The sequence below is a fragment of the Xyrauchen texanus genome, chromosome 2 (assembly GCF_025860055.1).
Source record: "Xyrauchen texanus isolate HMW12.3.18 chromosome 2, RBS_HiC_50CHRs, whole genome shotgun sequence".
NCBI lineage: Eukaryota > Metazoa > Chordata > Actinopteri > Cypriniformes > Catostomidae > Xyrauchen > Xyrauchen texanus.
In genome coordinates this window covers 4569806-4594078 of record NC_068277.1, presented here as the reverse complement: position 1 = coordinate 4594078, position 24273 = coordinate 4569806, and the positions used below count along the sequence as shown (strand labels likewise).

At 38.1% G+C, this 24273-nt stretch overlaps 1 protein-coding gene across 1 annotated transcript in view; it reads left to right on the top strand.

The window, feature by feature from the left end:
• Window positions 1-22709, top strand: part of LOC127617077 (macrophage mannose receptor 1-like) — a 39007-nt gene extending 16298 nt beyond the window's left edge. The window contains exons 9-31 of the mRNA XM_052088961.1: window positions 663-776; window positions 926-1041; window positions 2197-2345; window positions 2494-2690; window positions 4214-4329; window positions 4565-4646; window positions 4818-4953; window positions 5273-5311; window positions 5982-6148; window positions 6308-6372; window positions 6564-6664; window positions 8497-8636; window positions 8930-9032; window positions 10461-10645; window positions 11460-11525; window positions 13912-14017; window positions 14256-14488; window positions 15935-16100; window positions 18580-18732; window positions 18869-18985; window positions 19075-19236; window positions 20291-20350; window positions 21874-22709. Of these exons, the coding sequence (XP_051944921.1) occupies window positions 663-776; window positions 926-1041; window positions 2197-2345; window positions 2494-2690; window positions 4214-4329; window positions 4565-4646; window positions 4818-4953; window positions 5273-5311; window positions 5982-6148; window positions 6308-6372; window positions 6564-6664; window positions 8497-8636; window positions 8930-9032; window positions 10461-10645; window positions 11460-11525; window positions 13912-14017; window positions 14256-14488; window positions 15935-16100; window positions 18580-18732; window positions 18869-18985; window positions 19075-19236; window positions 20291-20350; window positions 21874-22094 (2994 nt within the window). The 3' untranslated portion in view covers window positions 22095-22709. The remainder of the gene's footprint in view (window positions 1-662; window positions 777-925; window positions 1042-2196; window positions 2346-2493; window positions 2691-4213; window positions 4330-4564; window positions 4647-4817; window positions 4954-5272; window positions 5312-5981; window positions 6149-6307; window positions 6373-6563; window positions 6665-8496; window positions 8637-8929; window positions 9033-10460; window positions 10646-11459; window positions 11526-13911; window positions 14018-14255; window positions 14489-15934; window positions 16101-18579; window positions 18733-18868; window positions 18986-19074; window positions 19237-20290; window positions 20351-21873) is intronic.
• The last annotated feature ends 1564 nt before the right edge of the window (window positions 22710-24273 follow it).

Sequence of the window (24273 nt, the reverse complement as noted above, 5' to 3'; positions counted from 1 at the left end):
TGATTCATTCGAAGTGTATTAGATATGTGATTATACCTCAATAAAAAGACATATTGGAACTTCTTACTGGCAATGAGAGCTTTCATTTGATACATGGTTTGTACATGTGCGTCATATTTGAGCGATATGAGAAATATGCGTATTCAAAAACGCACATAATTATGACGCGACTTTTGATGGGTGGAACTATGTAATTTATTGTAAAAAAGTTACTTAGTGTAAAACAAATGCCAAAGTGATGCATATCTCAAGAAAGTAGACATTCTAAGCTTTCAAATGGTACCAGATATGAGCTCATAACTCCTCCGCATACATTTAAAATTTGAAGTACATTATTACTGATGTCATTTTAAATCCCGGATCTGGGATCGTGGATTTTAAGTGTCGTACACCTCAGCACCTCACATTTCTCCTTCACAATGACTCGTTACGTGGCCTTAATTCATGTTGTCTACATAAATCATATATTACAAATAAGCATAACTCTATAATGTATTAAAAGTAATTAAATGAATTGAAAGTCAGTTACTGAAATCTATTAAAAGAATTTAAAATTGAATACATAACTTTTTGATTAAAAGTAATTAGATTACAGTAACAAATTACTTTGTAATTTGATTAAACACAATACTGCATATTGTGACCCTGTGTCTGTGTAATAGGAGGGAAAGTGGGCAGATTACTCATGTGAAACAGAGCTTGGCTACATCTGTAAGAAGAAAGCATCCAGCAAACCTGACGGCGCTCCGGAGGTGATCAGTCCTGGATGCCAAGCTGTGAGTCGACATGACACATACTCTTTTCATTTCATTCTTAAAATAGAAAACATATTTTTTACCTATTTCATCAAAGTATTAATGAGTAAAACAATTTGTCTGGTGACAATTATACTTTGAAGTGATGATGTCATCTGTTTGGTTCTAAGGGCTGGAGTAGATATGGCTCTTACTGTTATAATATTGCCATGGAAACCAAAACTTTTGACGAGGCCAAACAAATATGTGAGCAGACTGGAGCTAACCTGGTTGATGTTTCCAACAGGTGATGCAGATGATATTTTAAATGCTGTAACTTGACTTGAGACTTCATGAATATCAGAGCATGGGTAATCTCACAAAAAACGTTTTTAGCCTTTTGTAAAAAAAAATAATAAAAAATATTGTTCTATTTACTGTAATGTTTAATGCTACCTGAAGAAAATAAATAATATATATATATATATATATATATATATATATATATATATATATATATATATATATATATATATATATATATATTCTGAATATAAATTATAATATAATTTTTTTATATTTTATCTCGCTGATCAGCTGATTCAGCGCCGGCCGTGCACCATCATGATACGGCCACGCCCTCCTCCTTGTCACAATATGTTAGTGTTGGGTTCGAGGCCACCTAAGTCGAGTCTGAGTTAAGTCTGAGTATTTAAACAATCGAGGATGAGTCGAGTCCGAATCCAAAAGGGGCCGAGTCGGACTCAAGACCGAGTTCGTAACAGGCTGAGTCCGAGTCGAGTCTGAATGAATCTGTTCATGAATCTGAATTCAAATTGTAACCGTATACTCAACATCAAACATTTAAGCTTATTTTAAACATAGACTAAAGAAAGTGAAATCTGCTATAGTCATTAAAACCAGAGATATTATTGTAATATTTGTAAATGTTAATTTTATAATATAAATAGTAGTATTTTCATTGTAAACTATTTTAAGTAGAAATCATTAATGTATTTATTGTAGGGTCTTTAAATTATGCTAATTTATAATATAATATAATATAATATGAAATAGAAATAATTGTGTCCATACATGATGACATACATTGCTGGATTACAGTCATGAATGGGATATTTTTACAGTAATGACAATTTGACAAATGTGTTTAATTATCATGATAATAATATCACTATGCCAAAAATCTTATTATTCTTCTTCAGATTTTAGGTTTAAAATGCGTATGATTGTTTTATTCTGAGATTCACCCATGTGCTCTCTGCATATCTGACAATGAGATGTTCAAATGTTCATGTGTTCATGTGATTTATTTATTTATTTATTTATTTATTTTATTTTTTTAAATGGCCCGCTAAGCATTACTCTGCTTCCTAGACTGGATACTTTTTTGTGTATTCTTAAATGCATATCACATTATTCGTTTTTTTATGGTTTTGATTAGGTATGAGAATGCTTTTCTCATTAGCCTTGTTGGTCTCCGGCCTGAGAAACACTTCTGGATTGGTTTGTCAAATACCGAACAAGCTGACCGCTTTCTATGGAGCAATGGCGATAAAGTAACATTTACACACTTTAATGTAGGGTTGCCAGGTATGTTGAGAAATGAACACTATTCTTGTGAAATGTTTTATTTAATTGCATTGAGCAAATGTATTAATCATGACATGCAGCACAAAAGCAGTGAAGTACAAAACTACTTAAAGTCTAATTTCTACCCATCTGTTATTCCCCCTCCTAGATAAGCACCAGGGTTGTGTTGCCATGTTAACAGGATTGTCAGCAGGATTATGGGATGTTCTGGCCTGTAATATAAAAAATAAGTACATCTGCAAAAAAATGGCTGAAGGTGTTACAACCACTCGAGAGCCGCCAACGACTCAACCACTCAGCTGCCCAGATGAATGGATTAAAAAAGATCCACACAATTGCGTTCGGGTAAACGTCAACAAACGTTCCTCTCTGAAATTGTGAACATGTGCTGTGCCTTTTTATTTTGCATGTTTAGTTAAAAGCAAGATAGTACATTGATGGCACTTTGAGCTTTTTTAACAGTTTTTAACCCTGATCGATTATCAAAAGAATCACAAAGTGAAATATGATCTCTGAAATATAACAAAGACAAACGCCTCAAAGTTTGCTCAGATCACTGCTTCTGTAAGCCCCAAAGTAGCCCAAACTTCATATTAGCTCTAACCTTAATTCTTTAAAATGAGCAATTTTTTACTTGTCTCTAAATTGGTAAAAAAAAATCCAATGTCATGCCAGATGTAAAACTGGCAGTCCAGCAGGAAATGCATTATTAAAAAATCATTGTTACTTAAAACCAACGTAAACAAACGTGCAGTGCGGCCGCGTACGTCTCTCTCTCTCTCGAATCGGCGTCTTGGGGCGCCCCTTTATCTCACTCTCCCGCTGATCAGCTGATTCAGCGCCGGCAGTGCTCCATAACGATACGGCCACGCCCTCCTCCTCGTCACAATATGTTAGTGTTGGGATCGAGGCCACCTAAGTCTAGTCTGAGTTAAGTCAGAGTATTTAAACAATCGAGGATGAGTCGAGTCCAAGTCCAAAAGTGGCCAAGTCGGGCTCAAGACCGAGTTCATAACAGGCTGAGTCCGAGTTGAGTCTGAATGAATCTGTTCATGAATCTGAATTCAAATTGTAACCGTATACTCAACATCAAACATTTAAGCTAGTGGTCTAAAGCACATTACTGGTCATCAGAAGGTTGCTGGTTCGATCCCCACAGCCACCACCATTGTGTCCTTGAGCAAAGCACTTAACTCCAGGTTGGTCCGGGGGGGGGGATTGTCCCTGTAATAAGGGCACTGTAAGTCGCTTTGGATAAAGCGACTTCTCGTTGTGCAGAAGGAGAGAAAGCTGCTGGAAGTGCACCATATATCCAACAGCATACACTTCTTAAGAGGTGAATGGAACAGCAGTAGTATTCAGCTCGCTGATAGTTCAACCACTCGGCTCCGAAGAAAAATCTGAATTGAGTGGGCATTTCAGATCCTTTTTATACCCGTATGTCCGGGGAAGTGGCATACAAATTCCACTCACCAATTGTTATTGGCCTTTTCTCAAAGAACAGGAAGTGTTCAGGGCTCTCAAGAGTGACCCCTAGTGTCACTACATCGACATAATGTTGAGTGAGTGACAGAAGGGGAACTTTTGCACAGTACTGTATATGTATGTATACAGTATGTTCATCATAATATTGTAAACGGTATTATTTATGAATTATTGGAATCTTTTTTAGGGGGTTTCTTAAATACGAGACCGATGTTTTTTAATTACTCCACTGTATGTGTGTAATGTGAGCTTTTAAATTTGGGTGTGAAAAATGCATCAGAGTTGTAGAGGCTGAGACAGGCAAAGACAAACATGAATAAATAAACATTGGGATTAAGAAAACCCCAACAGACACCCCCGAGTCACACTTTTCTTCTTTATAGATATACCTGAAGCAAAAGGACGAGAAGAAGACTTGGTTTGAAGCTCGTGATTTCTGTCGAGCCATTGGTGGGGATTTGGCGAGCTTTCACTCTCGAAAAGAATTTCACTCGATGCAGTGAGTGCTCACTACCAAGATATTTTGTACTGATATAATGCTGTATAATTATTTCATTTTCATTAAAACAGGGCTATTTAGAGTATAGTAAGGCATTTCATACTGCATACTACTTATACTTCATACTTTAAGGTATAGTTTAATACCTTATTATAATAAATGAAAACTCTGTAATCATTTATCCTTTTTGATGAACTATCCCTATTATTTTGGTACTAGTGTTCTCTTTCTGCAGGTTTATTTCCAGGGAATCATTGTGGATAGGCTTGAATTCGCTGGACAGTAATGCTGGTTTTGTTTGGTCTGATGAAACCCCTGTGAGTGTATTCTCATGAAATATCACCCTCTTTCAGCCATCTGCCCATTGAAATGTATCATATATTTAGGTCAAAATGTATTTGATTATAAATGACTCTCCACCTGAACATATTTTTTCCCCTTTAATGACTGTGAATGAGAAGAGATTTAGTAAACTGTATCTATTTCAGACTGATTTTGATCACTGGTCTTCCGGGGAACCGAACAACTACAATAAACAGGAGCACTGTGCTGAAAGCTTTTTTCACGGGTGGAACGATAGGGATTGTGACGCCTATAATAACTGGATCTGCCAGATACCAATAGGTACACATGCAAGAATATGCACATATCAATACAGTGACCCAGAATAGTATTTGAATACTGAAGTCACACTTGAGTATCATTGCATTAGATGATAAAATTATTTTTGGTTTTCATTTGAGGAATAGTTACTTGCTGCTCTTTATGATAATCAAAGTGTGCCCACAAAAGAAAAACAAATTGCATTACTGGATATACAGTATTTACTTTTGATGTGTACTCTGACTTTTGATAAGCCAATGGTACATGCACAAGCAGGCAACCACTCTGAAACTGGCACCGCAATAATATTGTTCTTTGAACGATTCTGTTCTTTTAATAGGCACAACTCCAAAATCCCCTCCATCTCCTTCAACACAGGGTAAGAGTCACCACTGCCTATGTCATTCATTACAATTAATTTTCTCTCTTTGAGGTTTGGGGGAGTGTAACGGTAGCCAGCTGGTAGGTAGATGTGCAGTGTGTAAACATCTCTCCCCTGGCCTCAAGATGTGCACTAGCGACTGACGTCAGAAGGTGTAGCATTTAGCCTCCTTGTTAGCAAGCCTGCCTCCCATGTTGGAGACCCTGGTTCGAATCCCACTCAGAGCAGGTAGAGTAAGACTGGTTACAGTGGTGCCGTGACCCAGATGGGAGTGAGGTTTGGGGGGTGGGGGGTGAGTGTAACGGATGCCAGCTGGTAGGTAGATGTGCAGTGTGTAAACCTCTCTCCCCTGGCTACAAGAGGACTGACGCTAGGGGCTGTAGCCTTTAGCTTCTTCGTTAGCATCACATGCCAGAGACGCAGGACCAATTACACAATCACATATAGGTTCATCATACTTCACATTATGTTTATCACCATAAACTTGTCAGACATCATTCCATCAAACTCCCATAACCTTATATTGTCTTATATATTATTAAAGCCACAAATGTTCACCTTAAAATCTACAAAATTGTTCCAGAATTGACTAAACCAAGCCAGAAGAAATTTGAGAAACATTTTGCGCCCCTTAATTAGCAGTTCTGTTTTTTATTTTATTCCACAGTGGAATATAACAAGACTGCTGATGGCTGGATCCTGTTCAACAATAGTCAGTACTTTATTAATAACGACCTCATGACTATGGAAGATGCTCGCATGTTTTGCAAGAAAAACCATGCTGATCTTGTCGTCATTACTGGCCAAACCGAGAGAAAGTTTTTATGGAAGCAGGTAAATTACTGTGGAATTTGTCAAGTTTAATTGCCTTTATTCCAGCAAAATAATCCGAATTACAAATGATGAGCCGGATAAAACAGTGTTGTATTCTACAGTGGAACCAATATGTTTTTAGATGCCCTAACACTAGAGTTAACTGACGCTGTTTTACAGATTTCTAGAGGAGCAGAGACTCAGTACTACATTGGCATGACTGTGGGGTTGGACAAATCTTTTTTGTGAGTATGAAAGTCTAGGATACAGTGTACGTGTTAAACTAGGACAGAATAAACACAAACTTTAAAGATACTAGTAATTATCTAACAGCCACCTTTTAGTTGTGTTTGCAGGGCATGGTTTAATTTAGCAAAACTAGCATTTAGCAGTTTTGTTCTGGATTTTATAGTTTTTGTTTGTTTGTTTTTTGTAGTTGGTTGGACGGTTCACCTGTCGTATACACTTCATGGGATCAAAATGAACCAAATTTCTCCAACAATGATGAAAACTGTGTGACCATTTACATGAATACGGGTAAGAACTCATTATCAGAGCTGTTCCTGTCTAATGGAGCATGACAGTATATCAGTGAAACTACAGTGGTCATGACAATCACCATATCTATAAAGCAACAGACAAACAAACATGTGCAATCATGCATTATTCCTTACTATACAATCAGCCAATAATAGGATCCCAATGGATTAGGTTGCCCGAGTCCTCGCACATATCCCGTAAGGCCACAGGAACTGTGAAGACATTACATTCAACCCTGTAAAGCCTGACTTATGAAAGAATTGTCAGAAAATGTTTAGTACCATTAGACAAACTATAAAAATGAATAATAAGCTGTAGCATTTAGCCTCCTTGTTAGCATGCAGCCTCCCATGCTGGAGACCCTGGTTCGAATCCCACTCAGAGCAGGTAGAGTAAGACTGGTTACAGTGGTGCCGTGACCCGGATGGGAGTGAGGTTTGGGGTGGGGGGTGAGTGTAACGGATGCCAGCTGGTAGGTAGATGTGCAGTGTGTAAACCTCTCTCCCCTGGCTAAAAGAGGACTGACGCTAGGGGCTGTAGCCTTTAGCTTCTTCGTTAGCATCACATGCCAGAGACGCAGGACCAATTACACAATCACATATAGGTTCATCATACTTGACATTATGTTTATCACCATAAACTTGTCAAACATCATTCCATCAAACTCCCATAACCTTATATTGTCTTATTTATTATTAAAGCCACAAATGTTCACCTTAAAATCTACAAAATTGTTCCAGAATTGACTAAACCAAGCCAGAAGAAATTTGAGAAACATTTTGCGCCCCTTAATTAGCAGATCTGTTTTTTATTTTATTCCACAGTGGAGTTGTGTGGAAAGTTTATTTGATACATTAGACTTTAAAGGTCACTATCCTCCTGAGGCCCATGAATTCATTTTTGAGTAGGACATTTGTTATTTAAGTTTTTCTATTAAATCTTGGGGTATCATCAGAGGACTCGTTGGGCTTTTCAGAGATACCAAATGTTTGAGAGTTTGACCATGACAACTTCCTCTCCTTGTTCTATAAATGTGGACTGAAATGTATCACAGTTCAATTCAGCACATCAAAAACAACAGCTCTGCGATTTTTTTTTATATATTTAAAAAAAATTTGTGGTGGGAATGAATGTAATGGTGATTGAGAGATATTCCTCAAAAGCCGGTTGTATCATATTTGGTACATGGATTTCAAAGAGGGATTTTCAATAAAATAATATACACAACTTTAACCAAGCACAAGTTGTTTATATTCAGCAAATACTCATTTTAAAACATCAGTAACAATATAATCATTACTGCCACTTACTTTATTAAAATAATCTCTCATTTATCCCAACATAAGAGTCACTATTCACACAAGTCTGCCATCATTTTAAATAGATCGATATAAACATTGAAACCACTTTTTTCATAAATAGCCACTAGATGGCGCCGTAAACATGTGAAACTTACATACAATAGCTTGTTTGGCTCGTCAACTTGAACAGAGGGTGAAACAGGAGCCATCATATATTTGGGTCATGAGACAATGCCCACATTCCTGGATGATGTATGTCCAGAATCTATTCATACTACTTGACTAAATAATATACTTACCGAGAAGTGTGTCCTTATTCAAATGCAGTATACTCGATTTCGGTTCAGCTAGACAGATGGACAGACAGACAGACAGACAGACAGACAGATAGCTGGCTAGCTAGATAGAAATTTAAGAGAGAGTTTGCTTTATTAGCATTATGAAATGTTCTTATATTATGAATAAACTCTATTTTCTGTCAAAATTGCACAAAATATGAATTATATAAAAGGTACATGTATTTTGCAGGATTTTGGAATGATGTGAACTGTGGTAATGCCTTACCCTCGATCTGTAAAAGAAGTTTAGATTTTGTCAACACCACCATGACCCCCTCCACTGAATCACCAGGAGGTTGTGCACCTGACTGGACAAGATTCCACGGCAGAGTGAGAAATTTGGCTAATTTCATTGTACAATCTAGGGATTGTGGAACTCTACTTTTTTAATTGTGGTCTACTAATAATTCCACGTCACTGGAAACTTGTCGCATTGTGTATGTTTAGTGCAAAAAAGTAGAAGATACACAGATTTCATTTTAACAGCAACCATGAACGATTAATTTGCAAAGCACTTGAAAAACAGTATTTTCATTTACAGTCCTTGACAAAGCAACTTTGGTAGAAAAAGCAAGAATAGACCGCTACACTTTCTAACAGTGTCCACTTGTATTTCCAAACAGTGCTACATTTTAATTGACAAAAAGATGTCCTGGCATGATGCCCGGGACCACTGCAGATCACACGGAGGAAACCTGGTGTCCATTCAGAGTAATCGAGAGCAAGGTGAGCGGTACAGCACTGGTCTTAAAACACAACATTCCTTAAACCTAAATTCCAAGTCTTGAATGAAAAATAAAAGTTGGGTAAAATTCAGAATTTAAGAATTTGTGAGTGGAAATTTAAGTTGGAATTTGAATTGAATTGGCAACACCCCTCAGGATGTTGAATCAGAGTTTAAAATGGGATATCATTTTGTGACAAAACGTAATTACAATGTTAATGTAGATTAATTGTGCATCATTATTACCTGCTATGTAGGACACAACTAATTGGATATTTTTCTCTAAACAAAGTTCAATACTATCAAATCAGCTCAAACAGCCTGCAAAACTGAACATAATTTTGTCACAACAACGTAAATGTCTACCAAATTGTTTTTGTTAACTTTTTGAATCTATTGATTATATAATATGTTGAGTAAATTTGGCTTGGTGAGAAACAAACCTAAATCTAATGTATTACAGTATTTAGTGAAAATCTCCTGTGCGCTTTATGATAGGCCAGGAGAGCAACCGTTCACGCTGCCTCTTCGCGACATCGGGGCGTTCAATCAAAAACTCATTGTTTATCTAAAAACAGGTCCTCCTCAGCGATAGCAACAACAGAACACAACACAGAGAACAGAACTTACTAAACATGTCTGAAGAATTGATTCATTTCTATGTCCAGCCTTGTTTTTTGAACGGAGTATTTGTAAATCAAACATAAACAGGCATCCACAGTCACACCGTGTCCTAACCTGACGGGAAACATCACGTGATAAAAGGTATATTTTCTGTGATATTCAGCGTTTTTGTCCTACTAGCATTGACGAGCGACGTTGCATTGCATCCATCGTTTGTTTTCTATTTTAGGCATCATGCTGGTAACTCCGTCCACTGTGAATTGGCATCAGTCCACAAACTTTCAAAAAAATAAGGCTGGGCATAGAAATGCATCAATATAATAAATACATTTCTATGGTTCATCCACATCTTTTCCTGAGGGTAGTTTGGAGACAGTGTCACCTGTAGTTCAAAAGAAGCTACATGCTATGATAGCTTAGCGTGCTAATTTGTTAGTGTGTTTGCTGTGGGTTATTTTATCTTTTAAGGATTTTGTGGTGTAGTGGGCTAAAGCACATAACTGTTAATCAGAAGGTTGCTGGTTCCATCCCCACAGCCACCACCATTGTGTCCTTGAGCAAGGCACTTAACTCCAGGTTGCTCCGGGGTGATTGTCCCTGTAATAAGTGCACTGTAAGTCACTTTGGATAAAAGCGTCTGCCATATGTAAATGTACGATATTTTTCAGCAATTGTTTTGTACTCTCAGCTTGGAATGTCGCTTTGGCATGGTTGAGATGAATGAAGCGTGATCCTGTTATAAACAAACACAGAAGACAGAATCTTTTTTTGTCATGATTTAAGAATTGTCTTTCATTCTTTTTCAGCTTTTCTTACTACTGCCATGCTTGGATCATCGGATGATGTGTGGACTGGTTTTAATGATGTTACCTGGGAAATGCATTTCTTGTGGACTGATGGTACAGGTGTCAGCTACACAAACTGGGCTAAAGGTCAACCTGAATCAATGATAGATACACATATGAGGATAATTCACCTCATTGACTTAGACGTAAGTCTTTACATTGTTACTCACAGGTTTCATTAGAAGTTATGCCACAGTAGCAATATCCACAGTAACAATACATTTTAAAATCATAATTTTTTAATCAGATATTAGAAAGCAACAGTGCCCACCCACATTTTTAGCCATCTAGACTTCTAAGCCATGAACTAAATCAACCAGCTCTGAGGTGAACCAAAACATTACAACCTTTGATTTTAAGCAAAAAAAAATGTGAAAATCTGACAAAAAGAGGTACAAGACTGTGCACTTACAGCTGAACTATGTAATTTCTGCGCCACTAGATCCACCGAACTGAGTTACTAAAATAAACATGTTTTCAAAACAACTTTGTGAAATACGCCCCCATCTTGTGCTGATCTAACAAACAGAGAGTCCCGCCCCAACTCACAGCATTGGTTGAGCCGATGTTGTTGTGTCAGGCTGAATGGGCCACTGAAAACAAACAGAGGAGTTTTATAGCGCCACAGAGACACAGTATTTACAGTTTTCGATCAAATGTAAAAATAAATTGCTTACTTTTTTGTCTCGGAAGAAACCAGGTGCAACTACCCATTTCTGGGGGTGTATGGGGGGGTCGCCGTCCTCCTTGATCGTTTTAGAAACGGCCCTGTTGGCGCTCCCCTTTGTGTGGCATCCCTATGCATTGCATACATTGCTTATACATTTTTTTCACATTTGGAAGAAAGGATTTTAACACAAAGTTGCACACTTCAGCTTTCAGCTTTTTTGTCTTTTCAAATTGAAGATGATATTTTCATGTTCCAGGCTTGCTCATTTGTGCTGGTTTTCTTCATTTCAGTATGAGGATTTGGACCATGGTTGGCCCAGGTTTGGCCATCACCCTTTCAGAATACCAGAAGTACAGGTAAGTGTCCAACATGCTCATATATTTTACAGCAAAGAGGGCAAAGCAGAAATTAGGTGCCAAGCATGTATGTGTAGATGCACTTATTGCATCTGTTCTTCTGGCTGGGAATCATGGTATAAAGCTGTGAAATTTGGCACATTGATTGGTAAACACCTGAACATCAATAACACCAATTCTGGGTTCAGTGTCCCAAACCCTTTAGTGCCACCAACATTTTAAAGTTTGACTGACTTTTCTGCTAACAGCTTCAGAAACGTATGCACTAGAATCGTAATTCTTTACTACAAAATGTTCTTTATCATTAGCAGAAGTGGATGGAGTAGCCAAATATTGTTCTCAAGTAAAAGTAAAAGTGCTAACATAAATAATTACTTGAATAAGAGTAAGAAAGTATCCAATTAAAAGAGTATTCAAGTAGTGATTAATTAATTACTTTCACAAATGACATAATAGATGTTAACTCTCATATATTCCATTTACATAATACACATTTAATATGTATCACAGAATTATTATTATTATTATTATTATTATTATTATTATTATTATTAATGAAATGTTGTCACCGTTCACCATGATGTTGTTCCAAACCCGTATGACTTTCTTTTTTCCATGCAACACAATAAGGAGATTTTAGACAGAATTTTAGCCTTGGTCACCATTTACTTTCAGCGAATGTGTTTTTTCCCTCTATATTTTGAAAGTGAATGGTGACTGAGACAGTCAGTTCCTTACATTCTGTCTAAAATATTTTATGTTCCACAAAATAAAAAGGGTCACACGGGCTTGGAACAACGTGAGGGTAGGGAAATTATGGCAGAATATTAAACTATGGCTGAGCTATCACTTTAAAGGGATATTTCACCCAAAAATGAAAATTCTCTCATCATTTACTCACCCTCCTGCCATCCCAGATGTGTATGTCTTCTTTTCTTCTGCAGATCACAAATTATGATTTTCAGAAGAATATCTCAGCTCTGTAGGTCAGTACAATGAAAGTGAATGGGTGCCAAAATCTTATTGTTCCAAAAAGCAAATTAAGGAATTATAAAAGTAATCCATATGACTCCAGTATTTAAATCTATATCTTCAGAAGTGATGTGATAGGTGTGGCTGAGAAACAGTTCAATATTTAAGAAATTATTTGCTATAAATTCTTCTCCAAGCCCATCAGGGGGCGATATGCATGAAGAATGTGAATCGCTAAAAACCCAAGAAGAAGAATGTGAAAGCGATCTGTTTCTCATCAACCTATCACATCACTTCTGAAGATATTGATTTAACCACTGGCATCTTATGGATTACTTTTTTAGCTTTAAAATATTGGCACCTATTCACTTGCATTGCATGGACCAAAAAAGCCGAGAAATTCTTCTTTAAATCTTCATCTGAGTTTAGCAGATGAAAGGAAGTCATACACAACTGGCATAAGTGTGAGTAAAAGAGAGCTATCCCTTTAAGGGCTCTTATCAGATCTGGATGAATTTGACAATAAGAAGAGAGGTTTGGAAAACTTTCTAGTAATTATTAAGGTGAAAACGAGAACAATGTCCAACAGGAACATTGTATATAAAGCTGAAATATAAACCAAAGCAAATATCATGTTATATTAATGCCTACTTTCACTATTTCATAGCTTTTAGTTCTTATTTCAGTGTAGTTACAGTTTTTAGTGTCAGTACCGCCACTCCCTAAATGTAGAGTACGCAACTTGCTATACGTCTGTTCGCACTCCAGTTGTCAGTCACACATTCGGCACAGCAAAAGGCATTTACACTTAACGTGGATGTTTACATGAATTTATACAAGTAATTTTTTCCCCCAAAAAAGTTACTCAAGTAAATTTAACAGAGTAAATGTAGCACTTTACTACCCACCTCTGATCATTAGATTTTAACGAAAATCATTTTTTTCTACCCATGATCATTAGACCATTTCTCACAAAAGTAATTTTTTTGCTACTCTGACATTTAAGAGTTTGTTCAATTCTTAACTCATTTGGGTCAGATTATCCTTCAGACCATGCTTGAAAAAATAATTTTACGAATCCAACTATTTACTTGTAATATGCTAATGAAGTTTATGGTGATGACGCCAAACAGAAAGTGAAGCTGTATCTTGTCAACGCTTTTACTTGTTCAAAGTAGACTCTGTGGATGAGCTGATCAGAATTGTTTACTTTGACGACTGCGTCCTCTGGTCGCCAAGAGAAACACATAGTTTGTGCTTTTTGTCCATTATTGTCACGTTATGTCTAATACTAACACAATTCCTCTATATAAAATACATGTTGTATAGTTAAAGCAATTTACAAGTAGCAATGCTTTTTTCAACTAAGTGCATTTTACACTTTATTAAAATCTCTGAACGGTGTTCCCTGCAGAATTCTGACTGTGTCGTCATGATGAGATACCCTGAGAAGATGACGGGTTTGTGGAAAGTTGAGCACTGTGAAGATCAGAAAAGATTCATTTGCAAGAGGAAAACTGGTAGACATCAATACAATCATCTTTACATGACTACTTCACAAAAACACTGGTCATAACACATTACTAATTGATGGATGCAGCTGTTGTTACCAGTTGTTACACATGATACATGCCTATAGTATACATGGCTGTGTCTAATGGGGCTAGGGTGGCATTGCGCCCCCCAGTGCCCCACCAAAGATGGCATACTAGCATCATCCCTGACCGTGTTTAATTTTGCTCAATGTATGTGTTTTAGATGCTCAGCTTCCTAGTCCGGTGACTACGGCAATGCCTCAAAAGTTCTTCACTCTGGGCAACGATTCATACAAGGTGCAGATGGAGAAAATGAGCTGGGATGAAGCCAGGAGACAGTGTAAAGCAGATGATGCGGATCTAGCTAGTGTACTGGACTCCATCGGTCAGGCGTACACCATCCTCAGAGTCAGCGAACTCAAAGAACCGCTGTGGATCGGACTGAACAGCAACCTGGTACAAAACACACATGAAAAATTTAAGGATAAAATTAGCATTTAATTAATTGAACTATTGTATCAGTTAATAACAACTGCAAGAGGCTAATTCGCCATGAATTCTCTCAGGAACTTTCTGTGGATTTTTTTAAATAAGCAGTTTTTGATTTGTGAGAAAATCATATTTTATTCTGTAACATAAATTACTCAGTTATACCTCAAATGTACATTTTTGAAGCCGTTTTGTTTTCTAAAAATGTTCTACAACATGTTGCTAAATAAAGACAATTCATCAAGCACCTAAACTCACATCCTTGAGTGATAGTTGTAATTCTTATTTAGCAACTTGTTGTAGAACATTTTTAGAAAACACAACGGTTTTCTGTTATGTCTGGGGGCGGGACATGCAAATTCTGTTCGCCAATTCTCATTTGCCTTTTTGCAAAGCTCAGATGCAAATGAGGCTCTCAAGAGAGACCCCTAGTGTCACTTCACCGACACAACGTCTTGTTCCCTCCATCAGGGAACGGGGGTTATGACAGTGACCTAGACGTTCACGCAGCGCCCTCGCGACATCGGGGCATTCAAGCAAAAACTTGTTTGTTTATTTAAAAATAGGTCCTCCACAGTGATAGTGGCAACAGAAGACATCACAGCTGCACACAAAACAGAGAACAGAACTCACTAAACGTGTCTGAAGAGTTTGTAGTCGAACAATTGATGCATTTCTATGCCCAGCCTTATTTTGAATTTTTTACATCACTCGTCATTGCTGGTTAGGACAAAAACTCTGATTAACATAGAAAACAACTTTTATTGCATATTGTTTGCCGTCAGGTTAGGACATGGTGTGTCTGTGGCTGCCTGTAACCTCTATGTTTTTGTTTGATTTCTGAATGATACTTTTGTGTTCTTTTGAAACTTGATGAGGTGGTCAGCATAAACTGCCATTGTATGACATCACAGAGCACAACATTTCTCCCTTTGTGTTCAGTCATATAGGGGTGAATAAACAATGATTGAATTTTCATTTTTGGGTGAACTGTCCCTTTAAGCAAGTACAGTAACTTTTGAGAAAACTTAATTATTGGCCAATTTGTTTTTGTGGTGGAAATAACTAATTTTGAAAAATTGCTAGAAATCATTTTCTCACAATAAATATTGAAATTGTTTGTTTATTTCACTCTTTGTTTAAATTCTTGTAGTTTTAAACATGTCATATTTTGTATTTTATAATGGATTTTCATAGTTTACTACTGAAAGTCTGGGTCAAGACTAAAAGATCATTTGAAAAGTACAAAAAGTAAATTATGAAGGCCTGGTTAAATTTTGTCTAAGTTAGTTGTAACGTGATCTTTATATTAAAAAAAGAAAAAAAATGAAACATGATTGTTTTAATGAGAAGTTGAAGAAACGCCAATAAATAAACGTGTTTGAAACATAAAATGAATTGAATTTGCTTCAGACAGGTGGGCAGTACCGCTGGGTGGATAACTGGCATCTGAGATACAGTAAATGGGCAAAAGGAGAGCCCAGAAATAATTTAGCCTGTGTATATATTGACACGGATGGTGACTGGAAAACCACAGCATGCAACAGCACTTATTATTCCCTCTGCAAACGATCTACAGGTATTTCATTTTACATTCTACTAACAATAATGTCTAATCAAATCTGCATCATCATTTAATAACTACAGTGATTTTGATGCCAGCAATAATTCTGGATTTTGTGATAATTCACTTCAGATGTATAGTAATGTTTTCTTCTCTATTAATGAATTTACTGTCAAAATGAAAATCGCTTAACATAGTAGCTTATAGAATAAGTGTATGTTTTAGATTTATGTTAAAGTGAATTTCTGTGCCACTAGTATCACCAAAAGCAATTTAAACAGATTCCAGAAAACTCACTCTGTCATCTATTGTGTGTACAAACAGATTGTCCCACCTCAAACTCACCCCATTGGTTGCATTAAACATCTCATTTAAAAGCCTAAAAATGTCTTATTTACTTCCTGTTGGGGTCCTGATAATCATTTCTTAAAAGATCCCCAAAATATTGCCCTGGTATAGATCTTGTGAGTCACTCACGGGACTCAATTATTTAATGACAATATAGGAAAGACTTTCTTACATTTTTAGAGGAACATGTAAACACATGACCAGTCATTTGTGAAAATAGACCCCTTATTATTATAAAATTTACAGGTGGAGTAGACCCAGAAAAGAGGCCGGGTCAATGTCTACCTTATTTAAAAGGTTTCATTTCCCCCGGCATTTAACATTTTTTTTAAAAATAAGCATGCGGACCCCCAATGACCCCCAATATATTTTTCTTAGTGTTTGTAATGATAGCTAGCTGGTATTTACTGTTCTGTTTTATGTAAACCTCACTCCCCTGGCCTCAAGACTGACACTAGAGTCTGTAGACTTTAACCTCCTCGTTAGCGCACCCCCCTCCCATGCTAGAGACCCCGGTTCAAATCCTGCTCGGACCCCTTTCGTTTCTATGAAAGGCACAGACATTTAAGCTCTAAAATGAACAAAATTCTTAAAGCAGTTTATTGTGCAACCAAAATCCCAATAATTACCCAAAAATATACTTTTGATGGAGTGGTGGTGGCATAGTGGACTAAAGCACATATCTGGTAATCAGAAGGTTGCTGGTTCGATCCCCAGAGCCACCACCATTGTGTCCTTGAGCAAGACACTTAAATCCAGGTTGCTCTGGGGGGATTGTCCCTGTAATAAGGGCTCTGTAAGTCGCTTTGGATAAAAGCGTCTGCCAAATGCATAAATGTAAATGTAATAATATACTTTTGATGTATATTGCAGGACTTTTAACAACTAACAAGCCCAAATACACTGGGAGACTCTTATTTTGAAATTACTGAGACTTGCCTCTTTTGTGGTGCTCTATGTATTTAACAAATGAAGCTTTTTATAGCCTATATATTCAATATAATTTATTTAACCCCTTTTTTTTTTAAATGTCATTATCCTCCTGAGGCCCAGTAATTCATTTTTGTGTAGGACATTTTTTATTTAAGTTTTTCTACAGTGGTACATCTTGGGGTACCTTCAGAGGACTCTCTGGGCTTATCAGAGATACCAAATGTATTGACATTTAAAAAAGGGGAAGTTGAAAAAAAAACTATACTGAGTTTCAGGAACTTATGGTACGATGACATCATAATAGCTTGTAAAGTAAAATAAAGAGATCTTTATATATTTATAAAGATCTCTTTATTTTACTTTACAAGCTCTTTATTTTACTTTACAGAGCAGGCTGCATATATGAAAATACACAGAAATATTATTTTGCACTTTTAATATATCTTATATAATGTATATGTCAGATGTTCTGTGATTTTATATTGTGGTGGGCATGAATGTAATGTAATGATGATTGAGAGATCTTCCTCAAAAGCCTGTTGTATCATATTTGATACATGGATTTCAACATGCATTTGAAAAATAATATACAAAAGTTGAACCAAGCACAAGTTGCTTATATTCAGAAAATGCTCATTTTAAATATCTAAAATATATAATATTTCAAATATTTCACATAAATAAAAACGAGTCCATGCAATACAAAAGCCGACATTTTTGGAAAATGTAAAAAAATATTTTTTCCATCAAGAAATGCCCGGAAACATCCACCAGGTGGCAGCAGACATCTAGTGCATTGCAGAAAACCGTTAATGTTAATGATGCACAGGCTTTAGAAAACAGTGGATAACATTTTATACAGGCGGCACTGTAGGGTTAAATATGTTTTACCTGATGTGGTTTATTGATGAGGAATAAAACAAATATATATCTGCAACATTCGGCATATTTTATTGCCGAAAACCGACTGTTGAAACCGATTAATCGCACTTGAAATAGCTTTAAAAAAATTCAAACACAATTTGAAAAGATAATTTTATGGTCATGGATAAAATCTTTCTTTGCTGTCCAGCCAAATGCTGAATATATAAGAGAAAAATGTATTGACTTTTATTGGACAGTAAAATAGTATGTCATGTAATTGTCAACCGCCAATATATGCTATACATGTTTAGGTTGATATGCGAACACCTCTCTTCCCTCCGCCCCACAGTTATTGCCCCCACAGACCCCCCTCAGATGCCCGGGAACTGCCCTGAGTCAGAGAGACATAAAACATGGATCCCTTTTAGAGGACACTGTTATGCCTTTATGAACTCCATTTCAAACAACTGGGCTCACGCTACAGTGGATTGCATGAGGATGGGTACGACATTACTCCCTCTCAAGTCTATCGCAGTATAAACAGTTCCTCTGTAATACACATAAGGAGGTCTTAGCCTTAGATACTAACAGTATCTGTTAAAGTTGCAACTACAAAAGAGTACCGTCTCTAATTTCAGGTGCATCATTAGTGAGTATTGAAGACCCAATTGAATCTCAGTTTATTAGTCAGAATGTGGAGATTCTGCAGGATGAAAGCAGATCATTCTGGATCGGCATGCACCGCAGTCATATAGGTGAGAACTGCCTTAATCTAAACCAACCAAATCATCAAAATCATCACAGTAGTCAAAACACAAACATAATCTGAATGTGTGTGTTACAGGTGAATGGATTTGGATCGATAATATGGTTGTAGATTACACAAACTGGATACCGCGGATGCCCAGTAACAATGACAAATGTGTGGAGGTCCAGTCCAACAATGGGATGTGGAGTACCGCCAACTGCGTTAGTCGCAAGAATTACATTTGCAAGTCGGCGAAAGGTCAGTCAAGCATGAATTAAATACAACATTAATAATGTACGGTAGGACCCACTTTATACTAATAGGTGGCCTTAACTGCTATGTACTTAATCATTTGATACAATGTACTTATTATCTACGTACTTGGTGTTGCATTGTAATTACATTTAAAGTACTTGCATTTAATTACATTTGTAGTTACACTGTTAACTTTACCCCTAACCCAACTCTAACCCCTAATCCTAACCCAACCCCTTACTCTTAAACCTACCCGTACCTCAGTTACACCGTAAATACATATGTAACTGGAGTCAGCTGGTAGATAGCTGTGCAGTGTGTAAACCTCACTCTCCTGACCTCAAGAGGTGCACTAGCAACTGATGCTAGGGGCTGTAGCCTTTAGCATCCTTGTTAGAGCACATGCCTCCCACGCCGGAGATGTTGGTTCGAGTCCCGTACAGAGCAGGTAGAACAAGAGCGTCACATTGGTGCCGTGACCCGGATGGGAGTGAGGTTTAGGGGGGTGAGTGTAACGGGAGTCAGCTGGTAGATAGCTGTGCAGTGTGTAAACCTCACTCTCCTGACCTCAAGAGGTGCACTAGCGACTGACGCTAGGGGCTGTAGCCTTTAGCATCCTTGTTAGAGCACCTGCCTCCCATGCCGGAAATGTTGGTTCGAGTCCCGTACAGAGCGGGAAGTACAAGAGCGTCACATTGGTGCCGTGACCCGGATGGCAGTGAGGTTTAGGGGGGTGAGTGTAACGTGAGCCAGCTGGTAGATAGCTGTGCAGTGTGTAAACCTCACTCTCCTGACCTCAAGAGGTGCACTAGTGGCTGACGCTAGGGGCTGTAGCCTTTAGCATCCTTGTTAGAGCACCCGCCTCCCACGCCGGAGATGTTGGTTCGAGTCCGGTACAGAGCGGGTAGAACAGGAGCGTCACACATAGTCTTGTTTGTATTTAATGATTGTACATAGAAGTTAAGGGCACCTTATATAAAGTGTGACCGCACTTTATATTGTTCCATTTAATTACCTTTCGTGAAAACGTAAAAATATGTTGTTGTTTTTATTTCAGTTATACCACCGACAGAGAAACCATCAGTTACACCACAGACAGAGAAACCATCAGTTACACGTATGTACTATATCAACTACATTTCACTGTAAAGCTGTAATATAATTAGGGATGTCAAAGTGCATTTTTTAAATCATTAGATTTAAATGTGTTTCAGTTTATTTATAACTTGGATTCAGATGGTACTTTTAAAATGGAATGTCAAAGTCATTGAAAAACATATTTGATTCTAAACTGATTCTAAATTTTATTTAAAAATTAGTATTTATTCCGAATGACTACTTAATTCATATTATGTTGATTTTATGAATGCACTTCAGTTTGAAAGAAATAACAATGAAAAATCTCAGCTCAGTAGGTCCTTACACTGCAAGAAACAGTGTCCAGAACTTTGAAGCTCAAAAGATCTCATAAAGGCAGCTTTAAAGTAATCAATACAACTCCATTGGTTTAATCCATGTCTTCAGAAGGGATATGATAGCTGTGGCTTTTGAAAAATATTTAAGTCCTTTTTTTTACTATAAATTCAAAAATATTAACCAGCACTCATAAGAGTTCTTCTTCTTTTGTTTTTGGCGATTCACATTCTTCATGCATATCGCCACCTACAGGGCAGGAATTTATAGTAGAAAATACTTAAATATTGATCTGTTTTGTCTGATTGTCATTCAATCGCATGAGTTTTATCACAGAGGGCAGTTTTTCTTGCATACCACCACTTCTCAGAGTCTCCCGTTATGATGTAATTACTTTGTTATGTTATGTAAGTCAGTGGGTGATTTAATGCGGCCCGCCAATCACTTTTATCTGTGTCTGTTTGTCATAAAATTGCGTCAAATTCTAAACATCCGAGTGCTCAGCGGTGAGTTTAACAACACTCAGCGGCATGTGCAACAGCATGTCAGCTCATATGCACAACCTTTTTCAACAAAAGATAAATCGATGATGAAAACTAAGCCTTTAAAAACAATACACAGAAAAGTTTCTTAAAGCTTTTATTGTCCATTCTTCTTGTGGTAAATATGCGTGTCTCATCAGTTCAGCATCTGTGCTCGTTACAAGTTATAACGTGAAGTGTCACTGAACCTGCATACACGCACATATCCTGATTGTGTGTCATTTTTATATACATGTTAGTTACCTATAGTGAGTTTTATACTAACAAGGAGAGTACCTGCACTTTTTTTCTTCTACATCAAGCACTGGCCACACCTATCATAACGCTTCTGAAGATATGGATTAAAATACTGGAGTAATGGATTACTTTTATGCTGTATTTATGTGCTTTTTGGGACTTCAAAGTAAAAAAAACTTTTGAACTAAAGGTTTATGCTAAGCAAAAGGGGGGCATTTTAAAGACAAAAATCAGTGGCTTCATCAATGTTAATGCTTGAGTCTCTGATGGTTAAACAATTTGGGTTTGTTTTAATACATTGAAACATACAGTAGTAATGATGAAGTGGGTGTTTCCAAACTTTTGACCGGTAGTGTACAGCATGTCTCTAAATTCTCACTTGAGAGTGATTTGTTTCTGTTGCTACTGTCAATTATTCATATTCTCAATGTCTCTCTTTGCATTGCAGTGCCTGTGTTGAAAGACAAGCCTACCAGCCACACTGGCATCATTGTTGGAGTGGTTTTTGTCATAGTTGCTGTGGTGGGTCTCTCCGTATTTCTGTTCTTTAAGAAAATCCATCGGCCTTACATTGGAGAGTGTTCATTCGACAACAGACTCTACGTCATCTCTGATCAGACAAGCTCTCCTACCACTACTGATACAAATAAACTCATGGACAACTTTTAACAGAATGAGCACACCTAAAATATAATACACACATAGAGACACACACAACCATCACTATGACAGTACTTTGCAAATAAAGCATTAAGAAACATCACACAAAATATTTTTTATATTTCTGAATATTTTGAATTCATATAGGAGGCGAACAGAGAATATCATGCATACATTTGAGGTTTTTACTACATGTTCTCATAAGCATATTTCATTTATACAGGTATGTGATTTAATGAGTATGTGTAAATAATTTTTTGTATGAAGAGATAAAACTGATGTTGTAACATTTACCCTCTCTCTGAAGTCTTTGTTCTAAAGATGTGTTAAGAGCTAATATACTTATTTGATATTTTTGTTCAAGGTGATTCTATCAAAATATTTTCAGTAGCTGTCCAATAAGTGACAGGGTAGAAGGCCTATTTGGGATAAAAGCCCCCTTGTTGCAGGGGCTAAAGCCCCTCCATAAAACACATTGTTTTTCACATTGTGGGGTGAAGAGATTTGTTATGAAAAATGTCCAAAGTGGGCTCCCGTTGACTGATCCAGTCACTATGGAGGTTCATTTGTTTATAGAATACTTGAGATATTCTGAAATGCCAAATGTGATGAAAATAAACAGAAAATGGTTAACCATACAGTGGCTGTAAAAGTCTACACACCCCAGTTAAAACAGCAGATTTTTGTGATGTAAAAACAAAGATAAATCATATCAGACTTTTTGCACTTTTTATGTAAAAATTACAACCTATGCAATGCCACTGTAAACCAAAGTGACACATTTCAGAGAAAAAAAGGTTTAGAATAAATTAACTGCATAAGTTAACTTGGAGCCTGTGCAAAAAATAGACTCCAAATCAGCTGCACCACCTAGGAGTGGATTCTCCACTCTGCCTTGAGTGTCACTTGCCGCGACAGTGCATCCGCTGCTCGATTGAGTTCGCCCGGGATGTGAGTGACCCGCAACGACTTTAGTCACTGCTGACCACAAAGGAGGAGATGGCGGGCGAGTTGCGACATGCAACGTGAGTGTAAACTGCCTTGGTGATTTATTTACGTTTCTGTCGCCATGTTGTCCATCCGGACTAACACATGCTTGCACTGGATCAACAGCCAAAGCCTCCGCAGAGCCAGCAATACTGCTAGCAACTCCAGTGGCAGTTGATATGCCAATGCATTCGAGGACCTTTCCAGGAGCCCGAGGCTGTGTGCCCGTTGTAAACGGCACCCAAGCCTGACTTGGATGCTTCCGTTGTGACACCTGCACGCCTGGACACTTGTTCTAGGGGAACCCCTGCCCGTAGAAATGCAAGATCAGTCCAAGGGCTGAACCTGCGGCTACAGATCGGTGTGATGGCCACGCAATGCATACCGTGGCGCCATGCCCATCTCGAGACTCGAGTCTGAAGCCAGTGCTGAAGCGGTCTCATATGCATCAACGTGAGTGGCGTGACCACCGCCAAGGATGCCATATGCCCCAGGAGCCTCTGAAATAGTTTCAGTGGGACCACTATACAGCGGCACTGTAAGCTTTGGCCGTCATTGACAACGTGGACTTACAGGCCTTGGATGGGAGCCTAGACCGGTTCCGCCAGGTGGCTGTGTTTTGCAGGACCATGTGCACAGCAATCCCTGCTCCACCTGAGGAACCTCCATGTACCCCCTGGCCACCCCAGCATCGAGGGTAGTAAGAGCGGAGTAACATGGAAGCCAGGTCCGGGCAATAAAAGGTGCCTGCCACAACTTTGTGAGTTTCTCATGCACCTCCGGGAAGAACGGAACTGGGGCAGAGCGTGGCTGTGAGCAGCGCTCTGAGCCCAGGAACCAGTCATCCAGCCGCGAGGGCTCAGGGCAGGGTGGAGGGTTCCACTGGAGCCCGACGCTCGTGGCAGCCCGGGCAAGCATGGCCGCCAGCTCCCTGTCGGCCTCAGACTGGGCAACCACATCCGAAGGTTGTCCGATGCTGCAATCGAGAGCTCATCCTCCTCCTGATCCCCGAATGAGACATTAAACACAGCCTGCCTCATTCATAAACTCGACCGGGGCAAACGAGCATACTGGGGAATGTGAAGTCCGTGGGGGTTCGCCTGGCGGAACCACTCCCATTGGGGTCCCCAATTAGCCCGCAGCACTAACCGTCGTGGCCTTGTGCCCACAGGCAGAAGGACCGGGACGGGAAGCGGCTTGA